At 36.8% G+C, this 26,548-nt stretch overlaps 1 protein-coding gene across 3 annotated transcripts in view; it reads right to left on the reverse strand.

The window, feature by feature from the left end:
* Nucleotides 1-26,548, reverse strand: part of AJAP1 (adherens junctions associated protein 1) — a 444,313-nt gene that overhangs the window by 31,285 nt on the left and 386,480 nt on the right. Inside the window, exons 5-6 of one of the 3 annotated variants that reach the window (XM_069740960.1) lie at nt 24,641-24,883; nt 299-430 (exon numbers count right to left, since the gene is read on the reverse strand). In XM_069740960.1, the coding sequence (XP_069597061.1) occupies nt 358-430; nt 24,641-24,883 (316 nt within the window). In that variant the 3' untranslated portion in view covers nt 299-357. Of the gene's footprint in view, nt 1-298; nt 463-24,640; nt 24,884-26,548 lie in introns of all 3 variants that reach the window. The other 2 variants (XM_069740961.1, XM_069740962.1) reach the window with 2 other exon arrangements.

Below are 26,548 nucleotides of genomic sequence, written 5' to 3' on the forward strand. Positions count from 1 at the left end.
ACTATAATATTGACACCAATGTTCTAAAATGGCATTTACTGGTAGAAACATTTATTGTAGTATTTTTTTGTTTTCCAATTGACAAATTATGCAACAATTCTGAAAACAAGCAAAGTTAAAGCAAAATTGTACATTTTGTAAGAATTTGATATTGGTTTCGCCCCCTCCAAAATACCCTTCACTCTAATTAGAAATCAGATACATATGAAATGCACAAATATTTATAATTGTAAAATGTTAGAATATTTGACTTGCATTAATCGTAAACCTTATGTTTTTTTTGTAAAGTGGTACGTACCAGTATTTAGAAACATGGCGTCTGCCCTGCCCTCAGGAAGAAAAACAGACTTCAGCCAGTCAGCAGGAGATTTCAAACCATTTCTCAGACACAAAGGCCACAGGAATTAGATGCCGATCAGAAGAAGTAGGTCTGCAGCGAGCAGAAAAAAGGGCTTGCGCGTGCTGGTACGTAACACACAACAAGCAAGCCTGGTCAGGCCTGCTGCAAAAAATTTGCTAATTAAAAGACACATGCTCTAAACAAATGCTTTACTGGAAAGTTGGCCTCTCGTTAATATATATAATAATGGAGAATTGTTGGCAAATACTTTTAATTTTCATGAGAACTACAGAAAAATTATACCTATTACGAACTTGTTGCTTGCTCACAATAGAGAAAACTAGTTTGTCCTTTTTTGGCATATCCAATAAGCAACTGCCTACGAATTCAATACATTTTGATTTCAGACACCACGGCTATTCAATTTTATGCTTCCAAGCACTTCTGCGTGGCCAAGCTAAAACAACTGCATACAGTGTATAGTGGAGGGGATATTTTTGTACAGCAGATAGGACAAGAGCAATATGTTTTAGTAGATTTTCTGGAGTGCGTAAAGAATACACCATGTACCATAAATCACTGGATAAAGGTGACCGGCCTTAGGCTACAATTCTACAGTCACTCTGTGTGACTGCTGCAAACTTGTGAACCCTCAGATCGCACATACTGTGCATTGTGAGGATTCTCCAGGAGCGGCAGGTGCGTGACCATGAGGATATGATTTGCATTCATGCGGTCACGAGCCAACTAGACGTACCCAGCCTCGCTCAATGCAAGTGTATTGAGCGAGGCTAGACACATCTAGTCAGAATGTGGCTGTAAGTATGTAAATCATATACTGTATTTTTTCTGATTATAATGCTCACTTTTTCCCCAAAATTTGGTAGGAAGGGGGTGCATCTTATAATCCGAATGTAGCTTACTTATTGAGGGGTAACCGCTGTGGTAGAACAGGGTCACAGGAGGAAGGATCACTGCTTCAGGAGGCCGGCAAACAGGAGTGGGCCAAGGCTGCAGGCCCTGGGCTGGGAAGATGGGGGTTGTCCCGGCTCTGCAAGGCTGTAAGCCCTGAGTTATCCTAAGATGTCGGAGCTGAGCGGAGTCCTACTCCCCACTGATTTCCCTGCGATGAGCTTTGAGAAAATTCCCGCTGGAGGCAGTGCATGCTCAGATTAAGATCTTGGGCGACAACCATGCCTCCTGTGACCCCGTTCTACTACCACTGATTCCCCCGGTAAGCTACTCTAAAATGGGACTAAAAGACGCACCACCATTTTCTTTTAAACATTTTTTTCTTTTTTCCTTCACAAAACTTGAGCTTCATCTTAAACTCTTTTTCAATTGATAATGGGTTTCTGATTCTCTTGGTTTATTTACACAGCCAGTGCAAACAGGCTACCAATTACCTGATAGAAGAGCAAAATATTTGCTCAGCTGGTGAAATAATTGTTAAGCTCATTGCTCATTTTCGGCAGCCCATTGTCCTGTGTAAACAGGACAATGTGCAAACAGTACACTGTGCTGTCGAGAACAATGGCAGTCTATGCACACAGAATGATCTTGTTTGTCTGAACAAGCTGCTAAATGACTGCTGATGTGCTTTCATATAGCCAATCGGTGGTCATTTAATAACAGTGGGTTGGCCAATGTAATTCCACCCTTAGTGGATCACTGCTTCTTTAATGTCACCCATATGGAGGATATAAAAAAAAAAGTTGCTTCTGCCCGTGAATTTTCCTTGTAGCAACTATAAATGAATAGTTGACATAAGGTACTAACAAGCTGATAATCCGATGTCTATGGCTCATCAAAGACATTACATTTCTAGAAGGTCGAGATGTAATTTGTAAACTCATTAACTTACACATTCAGGTATATAAAGTTATTATTGAAAAGAAACCCATAATAAATACACCTTAATGGCAGGTAAATGGCTCCAAATTCGTTGTTCTTGAAAGCCCATTATTGCTTTAGAATCTGGGACTTTTGGAGGAACGTTGTTTACTCTGGTTGGTCAGTCCGATTTTGATTATTCCCAGTACATGTTACAGTATATTGTTACTACATATGTATCTATTTAAAAAAGGTTAATTGCATTGATTATGCTGAGGATTTAATTATATATTTGATAATAAAGTATTTTAGCAATTCATCATTTGAATACTTGGTCTAATGAAATGTATTTCTGCCACCTTCAACTGACTGACTTCATTAAAATGCAATTGTAACTGAGGCTGCTGATTTTCTTTTTTTACACTCTTGGAATTTTAATAAAACTTGCCATAACAGAAATTACTTTCTTTTTTTTTTCTAACTTGTTCAAAAAATTATTTGCTGTCACTTTATGCTAAAATGAACACGAGAGAAATGTACAAACACATGTCAAGCAAGTTTATTGAATTTGAAATATATTTCAATGGAAAATAGCATATAAGAGGCAAATAAAGATTTTGAACATTAAATTCTGAACAAAAAGAGTGGAGCAAACCTCCCTTAGAGTAGAAATATTTTTGTACAATAATATGTTGTTTTATAGGCAGTCAATTTATTCTGCAAGGCTTCAAAGGAAAACCATTACCATTGCTGTAAAATCTGGAATATTGCACCCCAACATTTTATAAGGTTGAAAGACTTAAAGAGGGCCGGTCCCAATCTAAAAAGTGCCTTTTATTTCATTCTTGCTGCTCTCCTGAATATACTGTTTTTTTATCATTTATATTACGGATCCAGTTTTTTTTTTAGTGCTAACTTTATGGTCTTTTCCAAGGGGTCATTGCAGACAGCCTTTTCTGGGACCATGTTATTAGGCTGCTCTGTATAATAACCCCTTGAGCAATGCCCTTTTGGTAAAGGCCATAAATAAAAAGGCCCATATCACTGAAAACAAAAAATTCAGAGGAGCAGAAGGAATAACATAAGAGACAAAATTAAGCAACGTTTGACCTTGTGACTGGTCCTCTTTAAATGATCATGAAATCTTTTAAAAAAATCAACTATCATGGTCATGAAAATTCTGATACCCAGAACATATTATTGTGATTAGTTGATATGAGCGGATCTAACAAAATTTGAATTCAGCAAATCACTCAGACTTTTCCGGGAAATTCGACAAACAGTGAAGTTACTCTCCATGAATTGAATATCACTCATTATGCTCTGGGGGTCCAAAGAGAGCACAATACATGTAAGATGATGAAAACAAAAAAAATACTTATGCTCACCTTATCGCTCAACTGTCTGGCCCCTCCGCTCTTCGCCAACCCTTGTCCAGTCCTCCGTGCATCTAATTATCACTGCCATTGAGCACTGAATCTCTGTGCCTTTTCACACTAGACCAGGACTTCTGTCCCTCTTGAGGCACAGAAATTCTCCACGAATAAGCATGCACAAGGCTGCAACATTATGGCATCACTATGTGCTCCAGGACCTTGTGAAGGAAAGTCTTGGGCCTCATCAGTTCTGGTTTTGCATGAAGAGAGTTGGGGATAAAGCGCTCGATGATGGTGATATGAAGATGTGCCAAAGACCGGACAAGGGATGGTGAAAAGTGGAGGGACCGGAGAGGTAAGCAGTAAGGTGTGAATAAATATTTTTTTAACTTTTTAAAAGTTGGTTAGCTCTTAAAGACACTCATCTTATTTTGTTATGTCATTTGTTAGTTGGGCTGAAAGATAACTAATTTTTGAGGTATAAATTTGCACTAAGCAGTTGTCAATTCCATAATGATTACTTGTGATATTCATGAGAGCATGACATATATAAAAAAGTTTTTAACTTCCCTGGAAGCCTATTTCTGATGACCCACTTGTCCTAGCGTTGTAGTCATTCAGGTAGTCATAGTGAGGAAGGAGGCAGCTTTCCTTGGCAGTAATACAAGATCCCAAAGCCCTTTCAATATGTATTATGACAATCAGTTGAACGTTAGGCTTTCTTCAATGTGGGGCATATGGAAGTTAAAGACAGTAAATCACCATTTAGGACTTACCCCCAAAGAACTGTGGAATGCAACAGCTTTCCAAGGCCAAAATAATAACCCCAGTTTCCTTTCAATACAGTTTAAGAGCGAATGCTAAATGTTGACCTTGCTCTATTAGATACAGAGTTTTTGAGATAATACAATGCCGACAAAGCTCAAGAATTATTCAATTTTGTAAATCTTAACTTTCATAAAAAAGCTTTTGAACAAACTCTAAATATATGGCCATTGATTGTAAACCAGCAAAATAACATAAATATTCTTTCCTTCGTGTTTTTGTAGCAACCATAGTGAATGTATTTGTCTACATCTCATTTTAAAACTCTTTCTTAGAGGCCAATGGATCCAAAAAAGCATTAGTTTAAGGCAACATAAAAAAGAAATGAACTAGATTCAACAAATGCAATACAGTAATGGAAAAAAAACAGTGATTTACAAAACAATGCTTACAATGATACACGAATGAGCCCTAAAAAAGAAAAGCCGTATTAAAAATGAAATACCTAACACCCAGCGTTAACTGATCAAGACACATTTCTAATGTTATTACATACATGTGCGAAATGGTTTGAAAATTCTTGCCAATTTTGTTTACTGCAAAACTGCAATAATTCCAAATTGAAAACTTTTGTAGTTTCTATTCAACGGAAAATTGTGTCAGGGCCCTTTGTCCTAACAATACAAAAATACCTAATAAGAGTCACATCATGTTTTAGTATTTAATAGAACTTCAATATTGAAATTATTACATTTAATACAAATTGCATAAAACCACTTCAAGTGCAAAGAAAAGACAATGGAAACCACAGATTTATGAAAGCAAGTAGAATAATTTTTAGAACTCAAAATAAAAAAATTGAAGGAAAGAATATAAAAAAGGGTATATTTATTTAAATAAACAAAAAAAGTTTATAAAAATATAACAAAATCATGTAGTAGGATATTTTGTGTGGTATAATGTTTATGCCAATACTTAGCTAAAAAAAATAGTTAAAAACATTTCTTTGGAGAAAAAAACTTATCAAATGAAACCCCCAAAGAAGAAGTTGATCGTTGGATGTTCTGTTATTTAGAATTCAAATAATGAACTTTGTGGGAACTTTGAAATACTTATTCAGCAGTGGCACCACCGGAAAAATTAAAGAGTAAGCGTTGTTTTACGGTAATTTTTATTTCACGAATCAATAGTACAATGGAAAATAAGCAACGCTCTAATATATCTTATCATAGAAATCTTCTCCTTTCTCTGCCAGGATTGATATTTCTCTCTCAATCCACGGGTGAAATATGTAAAATCTGTCTTCAGCGAAGACAGATTTTCAAGTTTTTAAGATAGAATTTTAAAAGCACCAAATGTCATTTCATATGAGTAGGAGAGGGAAGAGATACGGACATTCTGCTGCAAGTTCTCCTAAAAAGAAAGTTAAAGTTCTCCAAAGAACGTTGAACCTCAAATATCATCTCCTATCTTAGAAAAAGTTAAATCTGTTTTCCCCTGGACAGATTTTGCCAACGAATTAAGAATTCTGAGAAGGAAACATCAGTCCAGGAGGAGAATGAAGTAGATTTCTCTGACAAGATTTAATACAAAGTTTCGTATTTTCACATATACTATTAATTTTTGAAAAAATAATAATAAAATGATGTTTACACTTTCAGCATTTCGTAATTGACATTGAACTCAATGCATTATATGGACATGACGGGACCTCCAAAGTAAGTGGCATTCTTCTGATCTGTTCCCTGCTCTGGATAATCGTTGGGGGTCCAGAATGAGAAACCACCATATCTATCAAGTCAGATTTACCTAATAGAAGATATGTAAAAAAAAATGTTTTCCTAAATTGAACAACCCCATAGATGTTCAAATCTTTTACTGTATTTTTTGTCACTTCCTTGTACAACATTTTATCTATTCCTTTAGTTAAGCTTTTCTGGAACTTAAAATGTGAAAATGAATCTGAAAACTTATCCTGTACTTTTATGCTGACTTTTATTTTATGTTCTCCACACCGCATATGATTTCTCACATTTTCCCAGATGATCCGACAACTTTGCTATTCTGTTTTTATTTAGCACAAAAATGTCAAATTAGTGAAGGATTACAAGAAAATGACTGTACTTTGCTACATTTATTATTCACGAGTACAAGTAAAATCATGCATAATTTCAACCCGATGCTCATTTAAAAGTAGACCGTCCTCCGATAGAAAAGTGAAGACAAATATATTCATATTTCTGGATACTGTTAGAGAATAAAGGTATGAAAAAATCACACAAAATCGGGTATCTGAGCAGAATAATGGGTGGTATTCATTGAAATGCTTGCAAACTCTTCAGCCTGGACCTTAATGAGGAAATAGAGCTAAGAATTAGGGAAGAAAAGAATAACAGAAATACTTTTCTTTAGATCTTGTCAGAATAGAATATGAGAAAGAGGAATTGCTTCTGTAAAGGGGATTTCATTTTACTGGGTGGAAGGTTTCTACTACAACAACCTTCCTCCCAGGTGGAAGCAAAGCAAATTTTTCAAGAAAATACAAGTTGTCACCTTTCAACACAATGGGTGATCACTATTACATCAATGAAGGTCCAACTGCTGAGGCCCTCACCGATTGAAAGAACAGAGGATTTATGTCTTGCTTTGGATTAGAGAACTTCCGTCACTTCATTCATTCTCTACGGTGCTGCTGGAGAAAGCTGAACTCTCAACTGGATTATTGCAGGTAGCCCCACAGAGATTAAATGAAGTGGAATTTTTACTATGCAAAATGGTAAAATTCGAGTTTGGCATTTTGTTCCGATTTTACTAGGAAATTCGATGAATTTAATGTCACTTATTATGCTCTAGAGGGTCTCTTCAGGTTCTAGAGTGTAATAAATGTAATATGTAACAAAAAAATGTTACAAATCTTTTACTGACCTTACCATTCATTTCTCCGGCCCCTCCACCACTCATCATCGACTGTCTGGTCCTCATCGGATCTACTGATCCCTCACTGCTTGCACTGGATTGCCTTGGCCTCTGACACTGTGCTGGATTTCCGGCTTTGATTAGGCCTCAGGGGTCATCTAGGAATGCACCTTGACATTCCTCGGTGCATGTGCAGAATTCCCCCAGGCCCCAGGAAAACCGAAAGATTCCAACGAGAACAGTGTGGGATAAAATCCTTCACCGTGCACCGGACGAGTGGCAGTATGTAGTGGAAGGGCCGGAGAGGGGAGCTGTAAAGTGAATGTAAGGATTTTTTTTTACTTTTTAAAGGCCCATTATGGTTTGGAAAAATAGCAGCCAATGGAAGAAATGTAAAAAAAAATTGGCGAATGCTTTCTCTTTAGCATTTGAGTAGAGTTCAATTAAATTCTAATTTAGTTCCTCAGTTCTATATGCAATCAAATGGATTACACAAGTTCCTCTTTCTGGTGAATTCTATCTATCTATTTATCTATCTACCTAAAGGAAGAAAAGGAATAGAACCATTAGGATATGGGTGCAAAGTCTCCCTGGCAAGGCCCAAACCATTCAGATAAACAGCCAAAACTGAAGACAACACTCCAAAAACTGTGGAAAAAATGAGTGGTTTATTTATCCCACAGTAGCAAAGTTTCATTTTTTCCTGCCTATCTATGAATCTATCTATCTGAAACATTTAAAGAACAAAGCTAATTTTAATAAATGAATTGCCCAGCTGGTGTATTAAACATCTATTGTTACAACATGCCTATGGCATTTCATTAATTTGTAAAATCTATAGACTATATTAGATCATTCTAAGATCTAAACGTGCAATCCATTGTCATTATACTTTTAAGGGATTGATTGTTGCCACATCCTGTTTGTAGATGCAATGCAACTTTCCTTTTTTGGCATCACAACAAAAACAGAGGCAGTAGCTTCAGGGAGATAGACAGATGGTGCTCTTGATATGATCTCCCAAGCATAGTACTCAGTGCTATATCACAACTTCTGAGATTAAATATCTGCCATAAAAAACTCTAAATATTTTGTTTAGTTTTTTTTTTTTTTTATAATTTATCATTTTTTTTGTTAGCAGAAATTAGCTAGTTTTTATTATCTTTTACATACTTCATGTCACATCATGTTTAAAGTATTAACTTTATTGAAAATTTTCTTTTTTTTCTTTTTGATGAATCAGTTAGTTATTTTATATCCTGATAATATCAGTCCCAACTAACTCTTATTTTTTGTGTAATGCAGAAAATATGGCAATACCCTACCTCTTAGAGGGGTTTCCCATTCAAGAGAAGTGACTGTCCTCACATATCGTGCACTACATGCTGTGGGGATACTCCAGTCCTGGCCTCCGGGAATGGGGCGCGTGTGACCACAAATATGTGATTTGCCTATATGTGGTCACATGTCAACAAATAATAATCTTTATTTATATAGCGCCAATATATTCCACGGCACTTTACAATTCAGAAGACATACATGGCCATGCTTGATGTACGTGTTTTGAGCAAGGCCAGACATGTCTAGTTGGAATGTAGCCGGAAGCATACAAATCACATACTTGCAGTCACTTGACTGCCTGATCCCAGTGCCGGCACTGGAGAATTTTCACGCATGATGTGAGGATTCACAAGTCTGCAGTCACATAGAGTGACTGCAGACTTGTATCCTAAGGCCGGATAACCTCCCTAAGATGTGAAACAGTAAAATTGATTCTTGAAACATGAAACATTATAAAGTACATAAAAGGTCAAGGAAAACAGCTGAATTCTGCTAATATTATAAAAATTCTAAATTTTAGACACTACTGAACCGGAGACCTGGCTCTTGACAGGGGAGGGTGAGTGCCTGCTACTATTAGTAATTTTATGTAACTGGAAGCATTTGGGGTCCACTTTTCATCAAATTGGAAAGCCCATTTCAAATCGGGTTAGTGTTGTTTGTGCAAGCTCAATCCTTCTTAATGAGATCCTTAGGTTTTGAAGTGACTTCCGTAAGTCTACTGCTTTATACTTCAAGTCACTTGTAAAATTGCTGAACTACTACAACTTACTCATGGCCTTAATGTTTCATTACTAGAGTCAATGGATGCTAAAAAGATAGGTGTTGAGCCACAGAAGAGAATCATTTCATAGAATGGATTCTGCTTTGGTGATCTCAAACTTAGATGTTGACAATTGATTTGAATAGGCCCATGTCATACTACACTGTCTTATAAGTGGCTTCAAGTATTGGAGAATCTAGACCCATATGGGGTATTTGATTGCTGGAGTGGCTGTAATTTAAAAAAAAAATTGGGGGAAAATTTAGAAAGAGTGACATAAGAAGATGAAGACTATAGAAGGCTATACCTGGTCTTTCTAGTTTGACTTTTTACTATTTCCATTTTATTTTTAACTTCGGATAGAAATGATGATCCCGATTCATTATTGCATTTGTGCATATTTTTTTGCTCCGTTTTCGTTTGCACTATATTCATTTTTCCATTTTCATCTTTTTAAAGTCACTTTTTTATTTATTATGTTTTTATTTTTAGTTCACCACTGTAGATGCAGTATAGAATCTCCAAATATTTTCATCTGATTCATCATATGCGACTTTTCAAAAAGGTGCAAATTTTAAAGCATATGTACTCCTGTTACCATGAAGAGACTTTGCCATGTTGCCATGTTAGTACTTTACTGCTTGTATTTTTCAACATAAGACTGGGACAGAGTTTGTATATCTGAGCACTGGACTATTTTATCGTTGCACAGTACAATATGATCTAACCAGACAACTATCTCCACCCATTGTGGACTTATATACTGCACAGTGCTGAAATTGATCAAATCTCCTACTGCCATCCCAGCACTGTTTATAGTATATCTCACTCACTGATTCCTCTTTGTTTGTAGGGATCTACTATATACAGCTCTGGCAAAAATTAAGAGACCACCACATCAAACCCCTGTCATGGGCAGCCCAATCTCCAGACCTGAACTCCATTGAAAACCTCTGGAATGTAATCAAGTGGATGATGGATAGTCACAAGCCATCAAACAAAGAAGAACTGCTTACATTTTTGCTCCAGAAGCAGCGTGAAAGACTGGTGGAAAGCATGCCAAAACACATATATTGATTTCTGAACTCTTCCTGAGTTAAAACATTAGTATGATTGTTTCTAAATGATTATGATCTTGTCTTCTTTGCATTATTTGAGGTCTGAAAGCACTGAGTCTTTTTGTTTATTTTGACCATTTTTCTTTGTCAGAAAAGAATACAAAATGTATTGCTTGGAAATTCTGAGACATGTTGTCAAAAGTTTATAGAATAAAAGAACAATTTACATTTTACTCAAAAATATACCTATAAAGAGAAAAATCAGACAAAAGGAACATTTTGCAGTGGTCTCGTAATTTTTGCCAGTGCTGTACATATACATTTCTCTTTACCCATCAGACACAGTGTTCTTGTCTTTTCTGTACAATCATGTTGTCTGTATACCAACACTATGAAGCTTTCTTAATATGGAAATTGTGAGTGCCGAAACTAGTACTTTTGTGATTTTTGATTTTGTATCACTCACTTACTGTGTTTCTCATGTGATTTTTGCTCCTTACATTTGTGGTCTTTTCAGTGGTTGCAGGTACTTTTATGGGCTGTAAGTGCCATTATTTGCCTACCTTTTTATGGTTTGTCTCAATAAATATTACTGTATATATTTTTAATATCTTCAATTTTTTGTCCTACCATTTGTGATGACCTTGTTCATTCTTTTCCTTCCTCCCCAGGAATGTGTAAAAAGGCGGTGAGCATTTTTTTGATGATTCACATGACTCGAATGACACATTGTTTGTATTTGTAGGGACCTGCAAATTTCCTAAAATTCGACTCAAATTCGATTTGCATCAAATTGATTTGACCATCTCTCAATTTCTCTTTTTTATCTGCATATGTGTTATAGACTCAAGTAACATGTTTTACATTTATATCCTACACATCCAAATTTTAGGACAAAATACAATCCAAAACTAGATCTCCATAAGATCCACTTTATTATATTTTAACGTGTTTATGGCATATATTTTCTGCCTTTGCATTTACACAGTAACCTAAAAGACAGTTTTAGTGGGCACATCTACACATAATAAATGCCCCATGTATGCTAAAGTTTTTGGAGATGTTTAGTGTCTAGAGATGTATCTGTTGACTTGGATTTTTGCTTATATCTGATATGAACCATTATTTCAGTGAACCTAGAACTTCTCAATTATTACATAAATTTAATATTTAGATTTTCATCCTAGTTCTTAACAACACTTAAAATGTTATAGATATATATAAGTGGAACACATAAGTAATACCCTCAGCAGCTGGAATCAAAACAGGTAGGTGCCAACAGTGTCATCTATATAACCACTAGTTTTAGTGAAACCGAAACCATGCTTTCAGTTTCACTAACACTTAAAATGTTCTTTAAAGGCATTTCTAAGGAATACAATAAGGTTTCAGTTACTTATAGTGATTGTAGTTTTGCTTATCCACATAAACTAGAGATGAGCGAATCTTTGATAGTCAAATAAAAAAAATTAGATAACTGACAAATCGATTTGCAAAAACTTCAATTGTCTTAAACAGACTAAAAATAGAGTTGGGCGAATTTATGAGAGTAGAATTTAATTGAACTCAAATTTTAGAAAAATCTGTATTTATCAGAATGCATCTTTTTGCAATTTGCTCCTCATAAATGTCATCAAAATGGTGGTGAGTTGAGCCTCTGAGAGCTAGCAAAAGTTTGAAAAGAACAAGAAAATTAATACTCAGTTACTCACTCACGTCTCCAGCCACCTCCATTGCTAACTCTTCCCATACACTTCTCTGCACCTCTTCTTACTGCCACTATACGCCAAAACCCCAGGTATCTTTATGCTAATCTGGGATATCCAGCTGCAACTAAAGGTACCGTCACACTCAGCAACTTTGCAAAGAGAATGACAACAATCCGTGACATTGCAGCGTCCTGGATAGCGATCTCGTTGTGTTTGACACGCAGCAGCGATCTGGATCCCGCTGTGCCATCGCTGGTCGGAGCTAGAAGTCCAGAACTTTATTTCGTCGCCAGGTCGGCGTGTATCGTCATGTTTGACATCAAAAGCAACGACGCCAGCAACGAGCATAGGGCCCCTAGATGTGTGTCGGATCGGTACACTCCGGCTGTTTGACATGGAGCTAACAACCAGCGAGAACGAGAAGTGAGTCGCCGTTACGTCACTGGATCGCTCCTGCATCGTTCTGGAGTTGCTGTGTTTGACGTCTCTACAGCGACCTAAACAGCGACGCTCCAGCGATCTAGCTAAGGTCGACTCGTTGTCTATATCGCCGCAGCGTCGCTGAGTGTGACGGTACCTTAAGACTGAGAGGTCCCTGAGCAACTTACAGGGACATCGAGGCCTGAAGTTCATGTCTACATCTTGCAGCGAAGTTTGAGGCACATTTGACTTCATGACATTGCTGCAAACCAGGCGTAGTTGCTACCGGAAGTCCCAGTTTAGAATGGGCATAAGGCTATGACTTCCGGCTATGACTATTCCCGGTATGTCTCATTGCATGAAGTAATGTTTTCATGTCCAAACTTGTGCCACAATCTCATGATGTGCACTCTATTCCAAAATTTCTAGGTGTGACCTTATAAGTCACATGAATGGAGGCAACAAGGACTGTACAGGGGACTGTGAGCAGCAGAGGTGAGATGAGTATTAATTGTTTTTTTCTACATCTTACTTATATATTGCTTTGGGGTCTCTCCGGACTCCTGGGCATAATAAGGGACATTCAGTTCATGGAGCTTAAATCTGCAGCAAATAGAATTTCCAAGTAAAATCCAAGAAATGTTATACCTTCAAATCTCATAAGATTATCTCATCACCAACTATGACTATCCATCCCCTTTTAAGCTCTTAAACGCAAATATAGCCTTAAAATGTCACAGTGACTTTACCATATATTTATATATTATATATTACATGTTGGTAAGTGGATGGTCACTGCTCTTCATTATTGTGCTGTCACACACTATCTGTACAGTTTTTTAGTATTTTACAGCTTACTTTCCCTATTTCTATGGCTAATCTGTGAGCTGTTATGTCCGCTCACAGTCCATATTAAACACAAAATAGCTGCTGCATTCCCTTTATTCTATTTATATGGGATAAGAATGTCCCTTTTGATTGGCTGTGCTATACCCTGTGATGTTTCATCTGCAAGTCAATATGGAGAAACCTGGCTGACCACTCCTGAGGTGACGTGTAAAATGAAAGTGGCAATTTTAGGCTATTCTTCCACTGTAAGCACCTCCCCTTGAAAGAGCAGTAGCAAAAAGCGCGTCGGGACTGTGTGGGGATTTCCATCTTCACCCCCACAATATGGGTAAGTGGCAGACTTTATTTATGTTCAATGACTAGAGGTCGCTTTTGGAATACATGCGGGAGTCTGGGCATTATATTTTTGCCTAGCCTAACCGGGCACTACCTAATTCATGCTAGCACACTTGTCGACAGCATCTCTTCTCACTTCTTCTGTGTCCCTCCATGTATTTGAAGCTTTTATATGAACTGTTGAGTCTTATCCATCACTTATCACCTAATAATTATAATATATAATAATAATTTATCATTTCTTGGTGTTTTTTGATCCTATATATGACATATTCTCATGATTTATCCCCTTTCTGTTTATTCCTCTTTTGCCTCATAACGTATTGTTTGGTATTTGATATTTTATGTATTTTTTCAATAAAAATGCATCTTTTATCTCACTCTCTGTGGTTCATGGTTACTCTATTTTTTCTCCTTGGTATTAATTTTTAGGAGTACTTCACTCTCGTATTCTTTCTATAATGGGGGATGGCATTACATTGAATACATTTCTGACCCCATAGATTCATTATGTGTACTTTGAATACTTGGTTAATATTCATCCACAGTGAATTGCAAGTTGCCAAGTTCAGCGAATTCCTAAAAATGAAACACAAATTTCATTCTTACCAAATCAATTCACTCATCTCTAATAGTCAATATTATATTTGGTCTTAAAGCAACTTAAGCGCCAGTCCAATAAAAAACCTTTAAACAGTAAAATATAAAAAGATAAGTAATAATCTTACTTAAAAAAAATTATCAAACCACATGCTAATTTACTAAGCATAGCTGTACCTCAAATTTTCCGTTGAATAGACACAATAGTATTAACAATTTACTGTAGGAGGATCTTTAATTGTAGGTAAAGTTTCTTTTAATGCAAGAATATATATCCAACCCAAAATCTTAAGGAAGAAGCATTTATATTCTGTATATGTGTATTTATCCTATACTTAGACCAGTGGTCCCCAACTCCAGGCCTCGAGGGCCGCCAACAGTGCAGGTTTTCAGGATTTCCTTAGTATTGCACAGGGGTTGGAATCATCACCTGTGCCGATGATCACATTACCACCGATGCAATACTAAAGAAATCCTGAAAACCTGCACTTTTGGCGGCCCTCGAGGCCTGGAGTTGGGGACCCCTGACTTAGACTAATGAAACATATTACATGGAAAATGTTACTGTGAGAAACGCTATTTCCCTGCAGATATTGTGATAGTCTGAAGGTGAAATAATGAATGAATCCTGAAAAAGTGGCTGACCGGAACAGTAGCTACAGAGAGAAAATTAAGTTTTATTCTGCCTGTAGCCACTTGCTTCCAGTCACTGGGGCCATGCGGGGAGCGGTTATAGTCACCGCTCACTGTACATTGAGTGCAGCTGTATTCACTCTTCAGTACTTTGATTGATAGCCCACTCTGCAGAATTTGTGTGCAGTGAATGTGTACAGAGCAGGCTGTCAATCAAAATATTGCAGAGAGACTACAGCAGTGCTCACCATATACTAAATGGTGACTGTATACGCTCCCTAAAATGCTCCAATGACTGGAAGTAAGACACAGGGAGAATAAAACTTAATTTTCTCCCTGCAGCCACTGCCCCAGTTAGCCAGCTATTCAGGATTTATATGCTATAATCCTGAAGATTACCACTATATCTGCGTGTAGATAGCCTTTCTCGAGGTGATAGTTTAACTTTAATAATCATGCATTTAAAAAAAAAAAAAAAAGCTGTAATAAACAATTTGAGCATTGGCTGTTGCGCCCAGTAGGACAACTTTTTTTTAATCTGAGTGCAGCTTTGGAAAAAGAAAAAACAAAATCTGATTGGTTGCAACAAGCAAATCCAATACTTTTTGTGAAAAATTTTCATTTTGTATCGGGTCCTGTGTGTCCAGAAAACCTAAAAATAATTGTCCAAATTTAGCTTTATCTTGATCAACAAATATCGGTAAATGTTGACAACTAATAAATTAATAAAATAATGTAGTATTGGGGCAAACTAAGAAAATAACATGTTTTCTGGCAAAAACAATTTAAACATTTTTTGGGGGGAGGAGACTGGCTCTTGTGTTGTAAGAAACGTGCCTTGCGATCCTAGTGACTAATAGATATGTGTCCAAAAAAAACATAAAAATAATTGTCCAAAATTTGCTTTATCTTGATCAACAAATATCATTTAATATTGATAAATAATACATGAATAATTTAATTTTCTATTGTGACAAACTAAGAAAGCAACATGTCTTTTGGTAAAAACAATGTAAAAAAAATTGGGGGAAGCGACTGGCTCTTGCATTGTACGAAAGGTCCCTTGTGATCCTACTGACTACCAGATAGTTTTTGCTGCAATAAATAGCATATTTAGACCAATATTTTTTCACAAAAATTCTAACTTTAAAAATAGTGAAGGTATAAAAAAAATAAAAATAATCAGTTCTGAAAAGTTCAGGTTATGCCAGAAAATAACTGTCATGAACATTTCAGAAAGAACAATTTATTTGCTGCTGAGCACAGTGCTAGACCTACATCAAATCTATATATAAAAAAAGAAAAAACTCTTCGGGAACATTTTTATTTCTCAGACTCAATCTTATATTGAGTTTATTTTTCATCTACCACACACTGGAAAGCTCGTCTGTAACAGCAAAATTCACAGGAAAGAATCAGCTGATTGTCAGGATGGAAAATTCTGTTGATGGGTTCTTTGTCAAACGTTAGTGTTTAAGTTATATCTGATGGAATTTTTCTACAATCATACAAACAGTTGAGGATCTTATTACATATTAGGACTAGCAGCTTCTCACTAAGGAAAATATTTTTTGGGGGGGTAAAGGACTCAGAGTGGTTTAAAAAAAAAAAAAAACAATAATCACCTGACTGATGCCCCTTTTCCAACGCATAATGGTTTGGTTACTGTACGTCTTAAGTTCTTAAGTAGAGCAGTTCATTCTCCCACAATGTCTCAGTATTGATCATTTAACTGAAAGCGGAAATCCGCAACAGGTTATGGGCCCAGACAGCACGCACCACAGCTTGTCAAACACACTGATATAAGGAATCTTCCAAAAGTTCACATCTCTTCTACAAAGTAAGAAACTCAATAAACCTGATTCACTAAGACTGCCATTGTGTATGTTAAGAAAAAGTTAAAAAGAGTGTAAGTCCAGCACCCTAGATAAAATTCCAATATTTTATTTCGACAATTCTAAAATATTACATTGCGATTTAAAGCACAAAATTAACAAAAGGAGAGAAAGCAAAAAGTTTCGATCACAGACTACTCTAAGATTCAAGTCTGCGATCGAAACGCATCACCTTTCTTTCTTGTTTGTTAAATTTTTCCTGATTTTGTGCAATAGAATTCTTTATAATTGTCTTAAAAAATTAAAAATGTTATCAAAGGAGCTGGAACTATACCTTTTTTCTGCTTTTTCTTGACTTGTTAAATCCGTACCGAGTTCCATGCGCCTGGACACATTGAACTTCAATGGTAAGCTGGCTGTTTTACTATCATTGTACATATTAGTCTTAATGATGGGCATGATGGAGTAAAATGCGCCTAGTTCATTAAAAGGCATACAACGCTTAATGATTTAGGCGCATCGTACAACTGGTGTGTAATTCCACTAAAAATGTTAACATTAATAACAATTCTGGAGCAGTTATACTACAACTTTACTCGAATTAGTTGGGTGAACTTTGCCATGTCATGTACTTATCCATCTCCACCCAAAATTGAAGTTAAAATGCGGTTAGTTGCAAAATGTTTGAGTAACTTCATGTTTTGCAAAATTTAAAGGTGTTTTACACCAGAATTTTGGTAAAAACATCTTCTTGAACTAGAACCAATGTATACATACAAGGGAAAGAAGGAAAATGTCAAGCAGCTCAGGAGCTCAGCAACTTACAGTGGCCAAACTAATAATTATCAGCTATGAAATTTTAAGCGAAAACGTAAAATATGTGCATCAGCGCTTACCAATTATTAAAGCTGCATATAAGCGCATTTTAAATCCAATAAATGATGTTACTAATAAATAAACTCTTATATGCCCTAAAAATAACTCGTACTTGTCAGGTGCCTACCTGTGCTTCCATAAGCCTGTAATGTGGTGTGCTTTCCTGGATCCACCCAAAAGTACTAAACCAGCTGTCCTGGATCTGTGCCTGATCCTCCGCAGACCGTGTAGACAACATGCCGGCCGGTCGTGTTTGTTCTAAAACTGGATTGAAGAAATCTGCCATCCTGTGCCTGTGAGACGTTACTATACCCGCAAGCTTTCCTTCACAGAAGGAGAGAAAGTGCATTTTAAGGTTCATTCAATGCGTTTCTGAGGCTCCAACCTCCTTCGTCAGGGATCCCTGTGGCTTTAGTGACGTCACACAGGAAAAGGATGGTAGATTTTTTTTCAAATCAGTGTTAGAACAGATGTGACTGGCTAGCACATTTTGTACAAAGTCTGCGGAGGATCAAGTATGGATCCAGGATCACTGGCTTACTGCTTTTGGGTGGATCCAGGACAGTGGAATCATCTCATTTTAATACCTTCGGGTGAAATTCACGACAGCATACCACAGTACAGGCATATAGAAGCACAGATAGTCTTCTGACAAGTACTAGTTATTATTATTGAATATAAAAGTTTACTATTAGCTATGAAAGTGGAAATGATACTGTCCAGAGATGATTTCTGGAAGTCTACTCAAGAGAGACCTTGTATTAATGATATAAAATGAGACAAGAAAAACAGGCAAGAACGACTATAAACTTATCACTGGAGACAAAATGATCCACAAAAGACAGGAGAACACTGCAAACCTTAATCAAAGATCCATGCTAAACAGCAAGCTAATTCCGCTATGGAAACTTGCAAAGAAGAGATACAATGTGCAGAAGCACAAAAACACAATGCTAGAAGTGATCACACAACTGAGATCAGTGGATGAGGATTTAAAAGACAGCCATCTTGCAGCCTTATGGATATGCAGCTTTAATGATATATACAGTCCACTGATTAATGCACTAAAAATGAGACATACCTGATACTAGAATTTGCTAAGACATTGCTAGTAGATAAATACCAAATAAGAAAGGAACTTGAGCAGGACTTCGTAGAAACCAGAGCTTTCTTCAGATTCACAAAAAGGGACACAAACTGTGCAGCATGGATATAAGAGTGCAGAAACAATGTCCAAAGCTACAATCTCTGGTCCATGTGTAAATAATTGGAATAATGCATTTAGAGTAAAAATTGATGCCATCACAAGGATGGTACATCAACTCCAGATCATCAAGCTATCTGCCCAGTGATAGATGCTTTTTACTGAGAACTTAACTTAAATAAAAAGAAAATAATCCACCTTGCTCATGGAAGCAGAAAAATGCATAAGGTACTAGACATGGATTCCTCATGTGCCCCAGTGAAAATAGACAGAATGTAGTCACACCAATAAAAGACGTATTGTATGTTCCCAGTCTAGAAGGAAGGGTGTCGGAGTATACAACACCTGAAGGCTTGTGCCTTAGTGACTGTACTATGCAGACCACAGATGGTGCTGTGTTATTAGAGTGTGTTGACAATGTTTTTGTAATTTCTCTGCTGTAATCCTACATGATGTTGCAATGAAGATGAGGGTTGCTGCCCGTTTCTAATACAACAGTTACTTCTCTCAGAATATCTGAGTGCTGATGATTCTGGTAGAAGCTGAAATATGCAACAACCAGATCCTCGGTGCACTCCACTCAATCAGCAACTGGCTGAGCGGCATTTTCTGTGTATCAAGATGGGACCAGAATGGAGAAACCGGTGGGTATCCAGGCAGAGTTGAAACAAGTGCATTGGGAAATCGATTAGGTACGTATTCATTCTTTTATATTTTTTAACCACTCTGAGTGCTTTTTCCAAAATATTTTCCTTGCTGGACAACCTATGTAATTTAGAGATCATTTATAATAGTTTATACATAAAACAATGCCCGGCAGGCAGCTGACACCATTTCTATATATTTCAAGGACCACTCCATTCAAAGCTTTTGTCTTCTTAAAATATTGCTGTCATCATATTGTACAACACTGTTTACTTACAATTGCTAATTTTGCCTTTCTACCCAATTAATTCTTCTCTTTTCTCTGCTCTACATAGAAGCAGGAAGTCTCTTCTCCCTGCATGAGTCATCCCCTTCTTCAACTGCTGACCCAACAGCTCCACTCCTCCCCTTGCCACAGAGTTTTTCATTGATGACTCATGCAGGGAATGGAGCTAATCTGTTTTTAATCAAGTGATATAGAAAGCCAGGAAATGTGGCTGTGCAGAACAGCCATATATTTAGAGTGTAGCTCTGCATGTGGAGGAGTCGGATTTGACTCTGAAACGAGTTGACATTAAACCACTTTGAATTTATTTTGTCTTCGGATCAGCAGAGCATGTGAAGTCCACGATTCCTGGCTTTCTATACATCCCCTCTGTGGATGATGCAGCACCTGACTAGTATGCAACGATAATAGTTGTGTCACATACAACCCTAATAAGTGAGCAGATTAAATAAGGTTGATACCAATGGTACTTGGATAAGACCCTATTGCGCTTTTTACATTTGCTTCATTTAATCACATGATGTCATAGACCTAATAGAAAAGATAAGAATTAACTGGGTAGAAAGGCAAAATGAGCAATTGTAAGTACACAGTGTTATGTAATATGATGATTGCAGTATATTAAGAGGATTAAAGTTCTGATGGGAGTGCTTCTTTAATCTTTTTATCCTGCTTCGTATAACTTTTGTGTATAGATTTCCTATGCTAAGACATCTGCTGATCAGCTGAAATTCCTGAGGAAACTCATCAGCAAGTGTTCAGATTTAAGTTGCAAATTTGAGAAAGTAGTTTTTTTGTTAAGCACTACAACTATTTCAATTAAAATCAATGGAAAATATGCAACACGAACGGTAATGACTAAACTGTAAATTTAAGAGGTGGTATATATTTTGGGTGAACTGATTTTTTTTCTTTATTAAATGTATATACCTCGGCATATGATAGAGCACATTTGATATTGAAGGGAACCAGTCATTAAATCCATGCTGTCCAAACTATTGGCAGCGTGACTCAAACACTGGCTCAGATACTGGCTGCTCGATTTCAGCCAAGTATGTCTTACTTTGCATTTTTAGTGATTGTTTTGGCTATTTTTTTACTTTTGCCTTCAAATTTATGCCAATTTTCCTAAAAAGCAGAAAACTGTTTAGCTCAACAACACAGGCAGTTATCATAATCCAATGATCATTTTTAACGGGAATTTAGCAGTCAGCAGCATTTTTAATTATGTTTTTAGGAATTGTATGTAATATACAAGTGCTTCTCACACAATTAGAATATCATCAAAAAGTGAATTTATTTCAGGTCTTCAATACAAAAAAGCGAAACTCATATAATAGATAAGAGTCATTACAAACAGATTGATCTATTCCAAGTGTTTATTTATGTTAATGTTGATGATTATGGCTTACAGACAATGAAAACCCAAATGTCATTATCTCAGTAAATTAGAATAATTAACAAAAAACACCTGCAAAGGCTTCCAAAGCATTTAAAAAGGTCCCTTAGTCTGTTTCAGTAGCTCCACAATCATGGGGAAGACTGCTGACTTGACAGATGTCCAGAAGGCAGTCATGGACACACTCCACAAGGAGGGTAAGCAACAAAATTGCTAAAGAAGCTGGATGTTCACAGATTGTTGTATCCAAGCATATCAGTGCAATGTTGAGTAAAACAAAAAAAGTGTGGTAGAAAAAGGTGCACAAGTGACCGGGTTATCCACAGCCTTGAATGGATTGTTAAGAAAAGGCCATTCACAAGGAGTGGACTGCTGTTGGAGTCATTGCTTCAAGAGCAACCACACACAGACATATCCAGGACATGGGCTCACATTCCTTGTGCCAAGCGACTCATGACCAATAGACAACGCCAGAAGCGTCTTACCTGGGCCAAGGAGAAAAAGAACTGGACTCTTGCTCTTGCTGGTCCAAGGTGTTGTTTACAGATGAAAGTACATTTTGCATTTCATTTGGAAATCAAGGTCCCAGATTCTGGAGGAAGAGTGGAGAGGCCACAATCCAAGCTGCTGGAGGTCTAGTGTGAAGTTTCCACAATCAGTGATGGTTTGGGGAGCCATGTCATCTGCTGGTGTAGGTCCACTGTGTTTTATCAAGACCAAAGTCAGCGCAGCCGTCTACCAGGAAATTTTAGAGCCATTAATGCTTCCCTCTGCCGACAAGCTTTTTGAAGACAGAGATTTCATTCTCCATCAGGACTTGGTACCTGTCCACACTGCTAAAAGTACCAATACCTGGTTTAAAAGCAACAGTATCACTGTGCTTAATTGCCAAGCAAATTCGTCTAACCTTAACCTTTGGGGTATTGTCAAGAGGAAGATGAGAGACACCAGACCCAACAATGCAGAGGAGCTGAAGGCTGCTATCAAAGCAACCTGGGCTTACATAACACCTCAGCAGTGCCACAGGCTGATCGCCTCCATGCCACGCCACATTGATGCAGTAATTGATGCAAAAGGAGCCCCGACCAGGTATTGAGTGCATTTACTGATTTATACATTTCTGGTATGGACTGACCTGGTTTGGAGTAGTGATATTGCAGCCACTAGGGGCAGCACCAGCAGCGTACTCAGTGATATCCAGAGGTCATTATCAGGACCAATGTCGTTTGATGAAATAAGCAGGAATCGCAGTCAGGAAAGCCAGAGGTCGATATCAGGAGCAGCAATGTCGTTTGACAAAACATCAGGTGGAAGGAAGCTTGACTAGAAGCTGGTAGCTCAATAATCATGCAAGGTAGAGAGCAAGGCCAGAGTTAAATAGGGTGTGCAATCAGGATGAGCCAATTGGGAGCTTAAAGTGGTGACCAACAGGAACTCAGAGTGGAGACCATCAGAAACAACATAGGTACAAGTATTTAGATTAGCACAGAACTGTCCAGCGAGCTGAATAGCTCAGAGAGGAGAGCTGCTGTCTGGTGCACAGGAGATGCTGCGTTCGAATCCTAACAATTTCAGGAGGCCAACATTTTGGATTTTAAAATAATTTTTCAAACTGGTGTTATAATTTACTGAGATAACGACTTTTGGGTTTTCATTGGCTGTAAGCCATAAGCATCAACATTAACAGAAATAAACACTTGAAATTGATCACTCTGTGTGTAATGACTCTGTAGAATATATGAGTTTCACTTTTTGTATTGAAGAGCTGAAATAAATTAACTTTTTGATGATATTCTAATTTAGAGAAAGGCTCTTGTATAAGAATAAAGAAACTACTGCTCAAAAACGCAGAAACAAAATTTACAATTATTAAAAAAAAATCATGTCAATTTTACTCCGAATTTTTGATTCAGAAGTCTCCCGTGTGGTTTATTAGACTTTTTTATTATTTGTATAAATCTTTAAAAATTCAAAAATAAAAAAAAACAATCTTGCAAACGGTAGCAAGTGAAAATGTCCTTCAGCTCTTATGCTGTCCTTTGTGTCTTTATGGTTACAGTCAAACCCCTTTGTGTAAAGCCTCAGGGCCTTTTGTATTTAGGACATACCAATAACAGGAGCTCAGTCATCAATTGCTCCTGTTAATTTAGGGTTCACTGAAATGTATTTGTTGATCAAGAAACAAACAAAGGTATAAAATATAAAAAATGAAATAATATATACAATTGTAGAAATGATGGTGTGTAATAAAAATTACAAATAGTATTATAACTACCTTGCTTCTAATACGAATTTCCCTCCCAAATTCTCATTTCAATATAACGAAAATGTTTAATGAGTTGTTATAGAAATTAATATTGCTGTGTTAGAATAGTAATATTATCTTCTCATCATTAAAAAAATATTGTGTCCTATATCAAAAGCATTTATACCTTTTATCTCAGCTCTAAACTCACATTTATAGTCTTGCATCGATAATGAAGCTTATAGGCTGACTATGAATAGGAAAACTAATTGTAATTGCGTTCCGTTTATTCTTTATCATTTAAATGGCTTGAATTTATTATGTTATGCTTTATTTCTAAATCTTTTGACAATATATATTTTAAATAGGATGGATAGATGGATAGATAGATAGATAGATAGATAGATAGATAGATAGATAGATAGATAGATAGATAGATAGATAGATAATAGATACTTGAGATAATTATTTTAACCTAATTCCTAATTTTTGCGTTAATTTATTTTTTGATATTTTATTTTATTTACTTGTATTCTTGTTTTTAAATGTGCAATCAATTGTACCAATTATTAAATTGCTATGATATAATAATAATAATAATAATAATAATAACAATAGTAACAGTAAAAATAAGAATTAATTTAACTTTTAAAATTTCAATTATTATTATCTTTTTTTTAAACAGCATTATTTTCTCATACGGCACTCAAACAGAGCTAAATCCTATGGAATGACATGGCTAAATAATAATATTCTGCAGTCATCACTAGGGGGAGCTAAAGACTTTATCGTGTACTGTTTTAGTTAAATGTCAAAACAGTCTGCAGTGAGCTCCCTCTAGTGGTGGCTGAAAGTAGACTTTTTTTTATATATAAGACTGTGAATGCAGGATATTTGAAGCTCTATATCACAAAAAAACAAAGTTCCAATCCCTAGAAAAAATATATTAAGAAATTAACCAACACAGATTTTGAGTTCTATTTTAAGTATGTAAAAAAAAGTGTAAAAAAAAATCTTTGAGAGTGCAGTGATTTACACCAATGCCCTAAACATCAAAGTGACCTGCCTGGGTCTATATGAGGACACAACACTGAACACAAATCATAATACACATACAATAAAATAGAACATGACACAACATACTGGCATTGATTTAAAATGAGCAAAGATGGATATTTCTGTTTTCAATCAGTGAACAGTTTGTCTCTCACCTATTGCCGTTGAATGTTGTTTTATATGCCCCGGTCTGGTGTAACGCCTCGTCTGTGTAGACAGGTACGGGAGTCCTTACACATTCATGGGAACATTGCAGAGTTTCATTGTATGCAGTGAATATATCCATGTTGCTGGGCACGCGAGCTGGGGTGAAGTCTGTCAGGTTTTGGCAGCTCTCTTCTTGTTGAGTAATTTTCCGCTGGTGGCTGTTCCTCCTGGCGTTTCCACTTTGTGCACAGCTACAGAAGAAGGCAAAGAACATAGTCATTAATAATGATGCTATTTTCAGGCATACATAGTAGCTAAAAGTTCATCTGTTAAGTAGCCATACAATAATGGGGGCAGTGATGCATCACGCAGGTCCATAACCAGAAGATGCCGAATTTGAGTGGTCTATGATGATTTCCGTATGCATCTTTGGCACTTGTGAGGCTTAAATGAATTCTGTCAAGGTTCACATTTTATTGGACTGAAAAATTGCCAGATGGGGAATTAAACTGCATGTGAGTTGATCCTATTTTTGTGTGCTGCTTCCATTTTTTATATATTTATTAAGGGTTGGTGCATACCTGGGAAGCTTTGCACCCTATGATTATATTTTTGTGTTGCTCTTTTTCTTCTTTTTTATTCTATATATACGGCTCTGGCAAAAATTAAGAAGCCACTGCAATTTGTTCAGTTTGTCTGGTTTTTCTCTTTATAGGTACAGTTAAGTCCATATATATTTGGACAGAGACAACATTTTTAAAATTTTGGTTATAGACGTTACCACAATGAATTTTAAACAAAACAATTCAGATGCAGTTGAAGTTCAGACTTTCAGCTTTCATTTGAGGGTATCCACATTAAAATTGGATGAATGCTTTAGGAGTTTCAGCTCCTTAACATGTGCCACCCTGTTTTTAAAGGGACCAAAAGTAATTGGACAATTGACTCCAGGGCTAATTCATGGACAGGTGTGGGCAATCCCTTCGTTATATCATTCTCAATTAAGCAGATAAAAGGCCTGGAGTTAATTTGAGGTGTGGTGCTTGCATTTGGAAGGTTTTGCTGTGAAGTAAACATGCGGTCAAAGGAGCTCTCCATGCAGGTGAAACAAGCCATCCTTAAGCTGCGAAAACAGAAAAAACCCATCCGAGAAATACCTACAATATTAGGAGTGGCAAAATCTACAGTTTGGTACATTCTGAGAAAGAAAGAAAGCACTGGTGAACTCATCAATGCAAAAAGACCTGGGCGCCCACGGAAGACAACAGTGGTGGATGATCGCAGAATAATCTCCATGATGAAGAGAAACCCCTTCACAACAGCCAACTAAGTGAACAACACTCTCCAGGAGGTAGGCGTATCAATATCCAAATCTACCATAAAGAGAAGACTGCATGAAAGTAACTACAGAGGGTTCACTGCACGGTGCAAGCCACTCATAAGCATCAAGAAGAAAAAGGCTAAAAACATCTAAAAAAGCCGCACAGTTCTGGAAGAACATTCTTTGGACAGATGAAACAAAGATCAACATCTACCAGAATGATGGAAAGAGAAAAGCATGGTGAAGGCGTGGTACAGCTCATGATCCAAAGCATGCCCCATCATCTGTAACACACGGCGGAGGCAGTGTGATGGCGCGGGCATGCATGGCTGCCAGTGGCACTGGGTCACTAGTGTTTATTGATGATGTGACCCAGGAATGAATTCTGAGGTATTCAGAGACATACTGTTTGCTCAGATCCAGCCAAATGCAGCAAACTGATTGGTCGTCATTTCATACTACAGATGGACAATGACCCAAAACATAAAGCCAAAGCAACCCAGGAGTTTATTAAAGCAAAGAAGTATAATTTTCTTGAATGGCCAAGTCAGTCACCTGATCTCAACCCAATTGAGCATGCATTTCACTTGTTAAA

This window comes from Ranitomeya imitator, chromosome 10 (assembly GCF_032444005.1).
Source record: "Ranitomeya imitator isolate aRanImi1 chromosome 10, aRanImi1.pri, whole genome shotgun sequence".
NCBI lineage: Eukaryota > Metazoa > Chordata > Amphibia > Anura > Dendrobatidae > Ranitomeya > Ranitomeya imitator.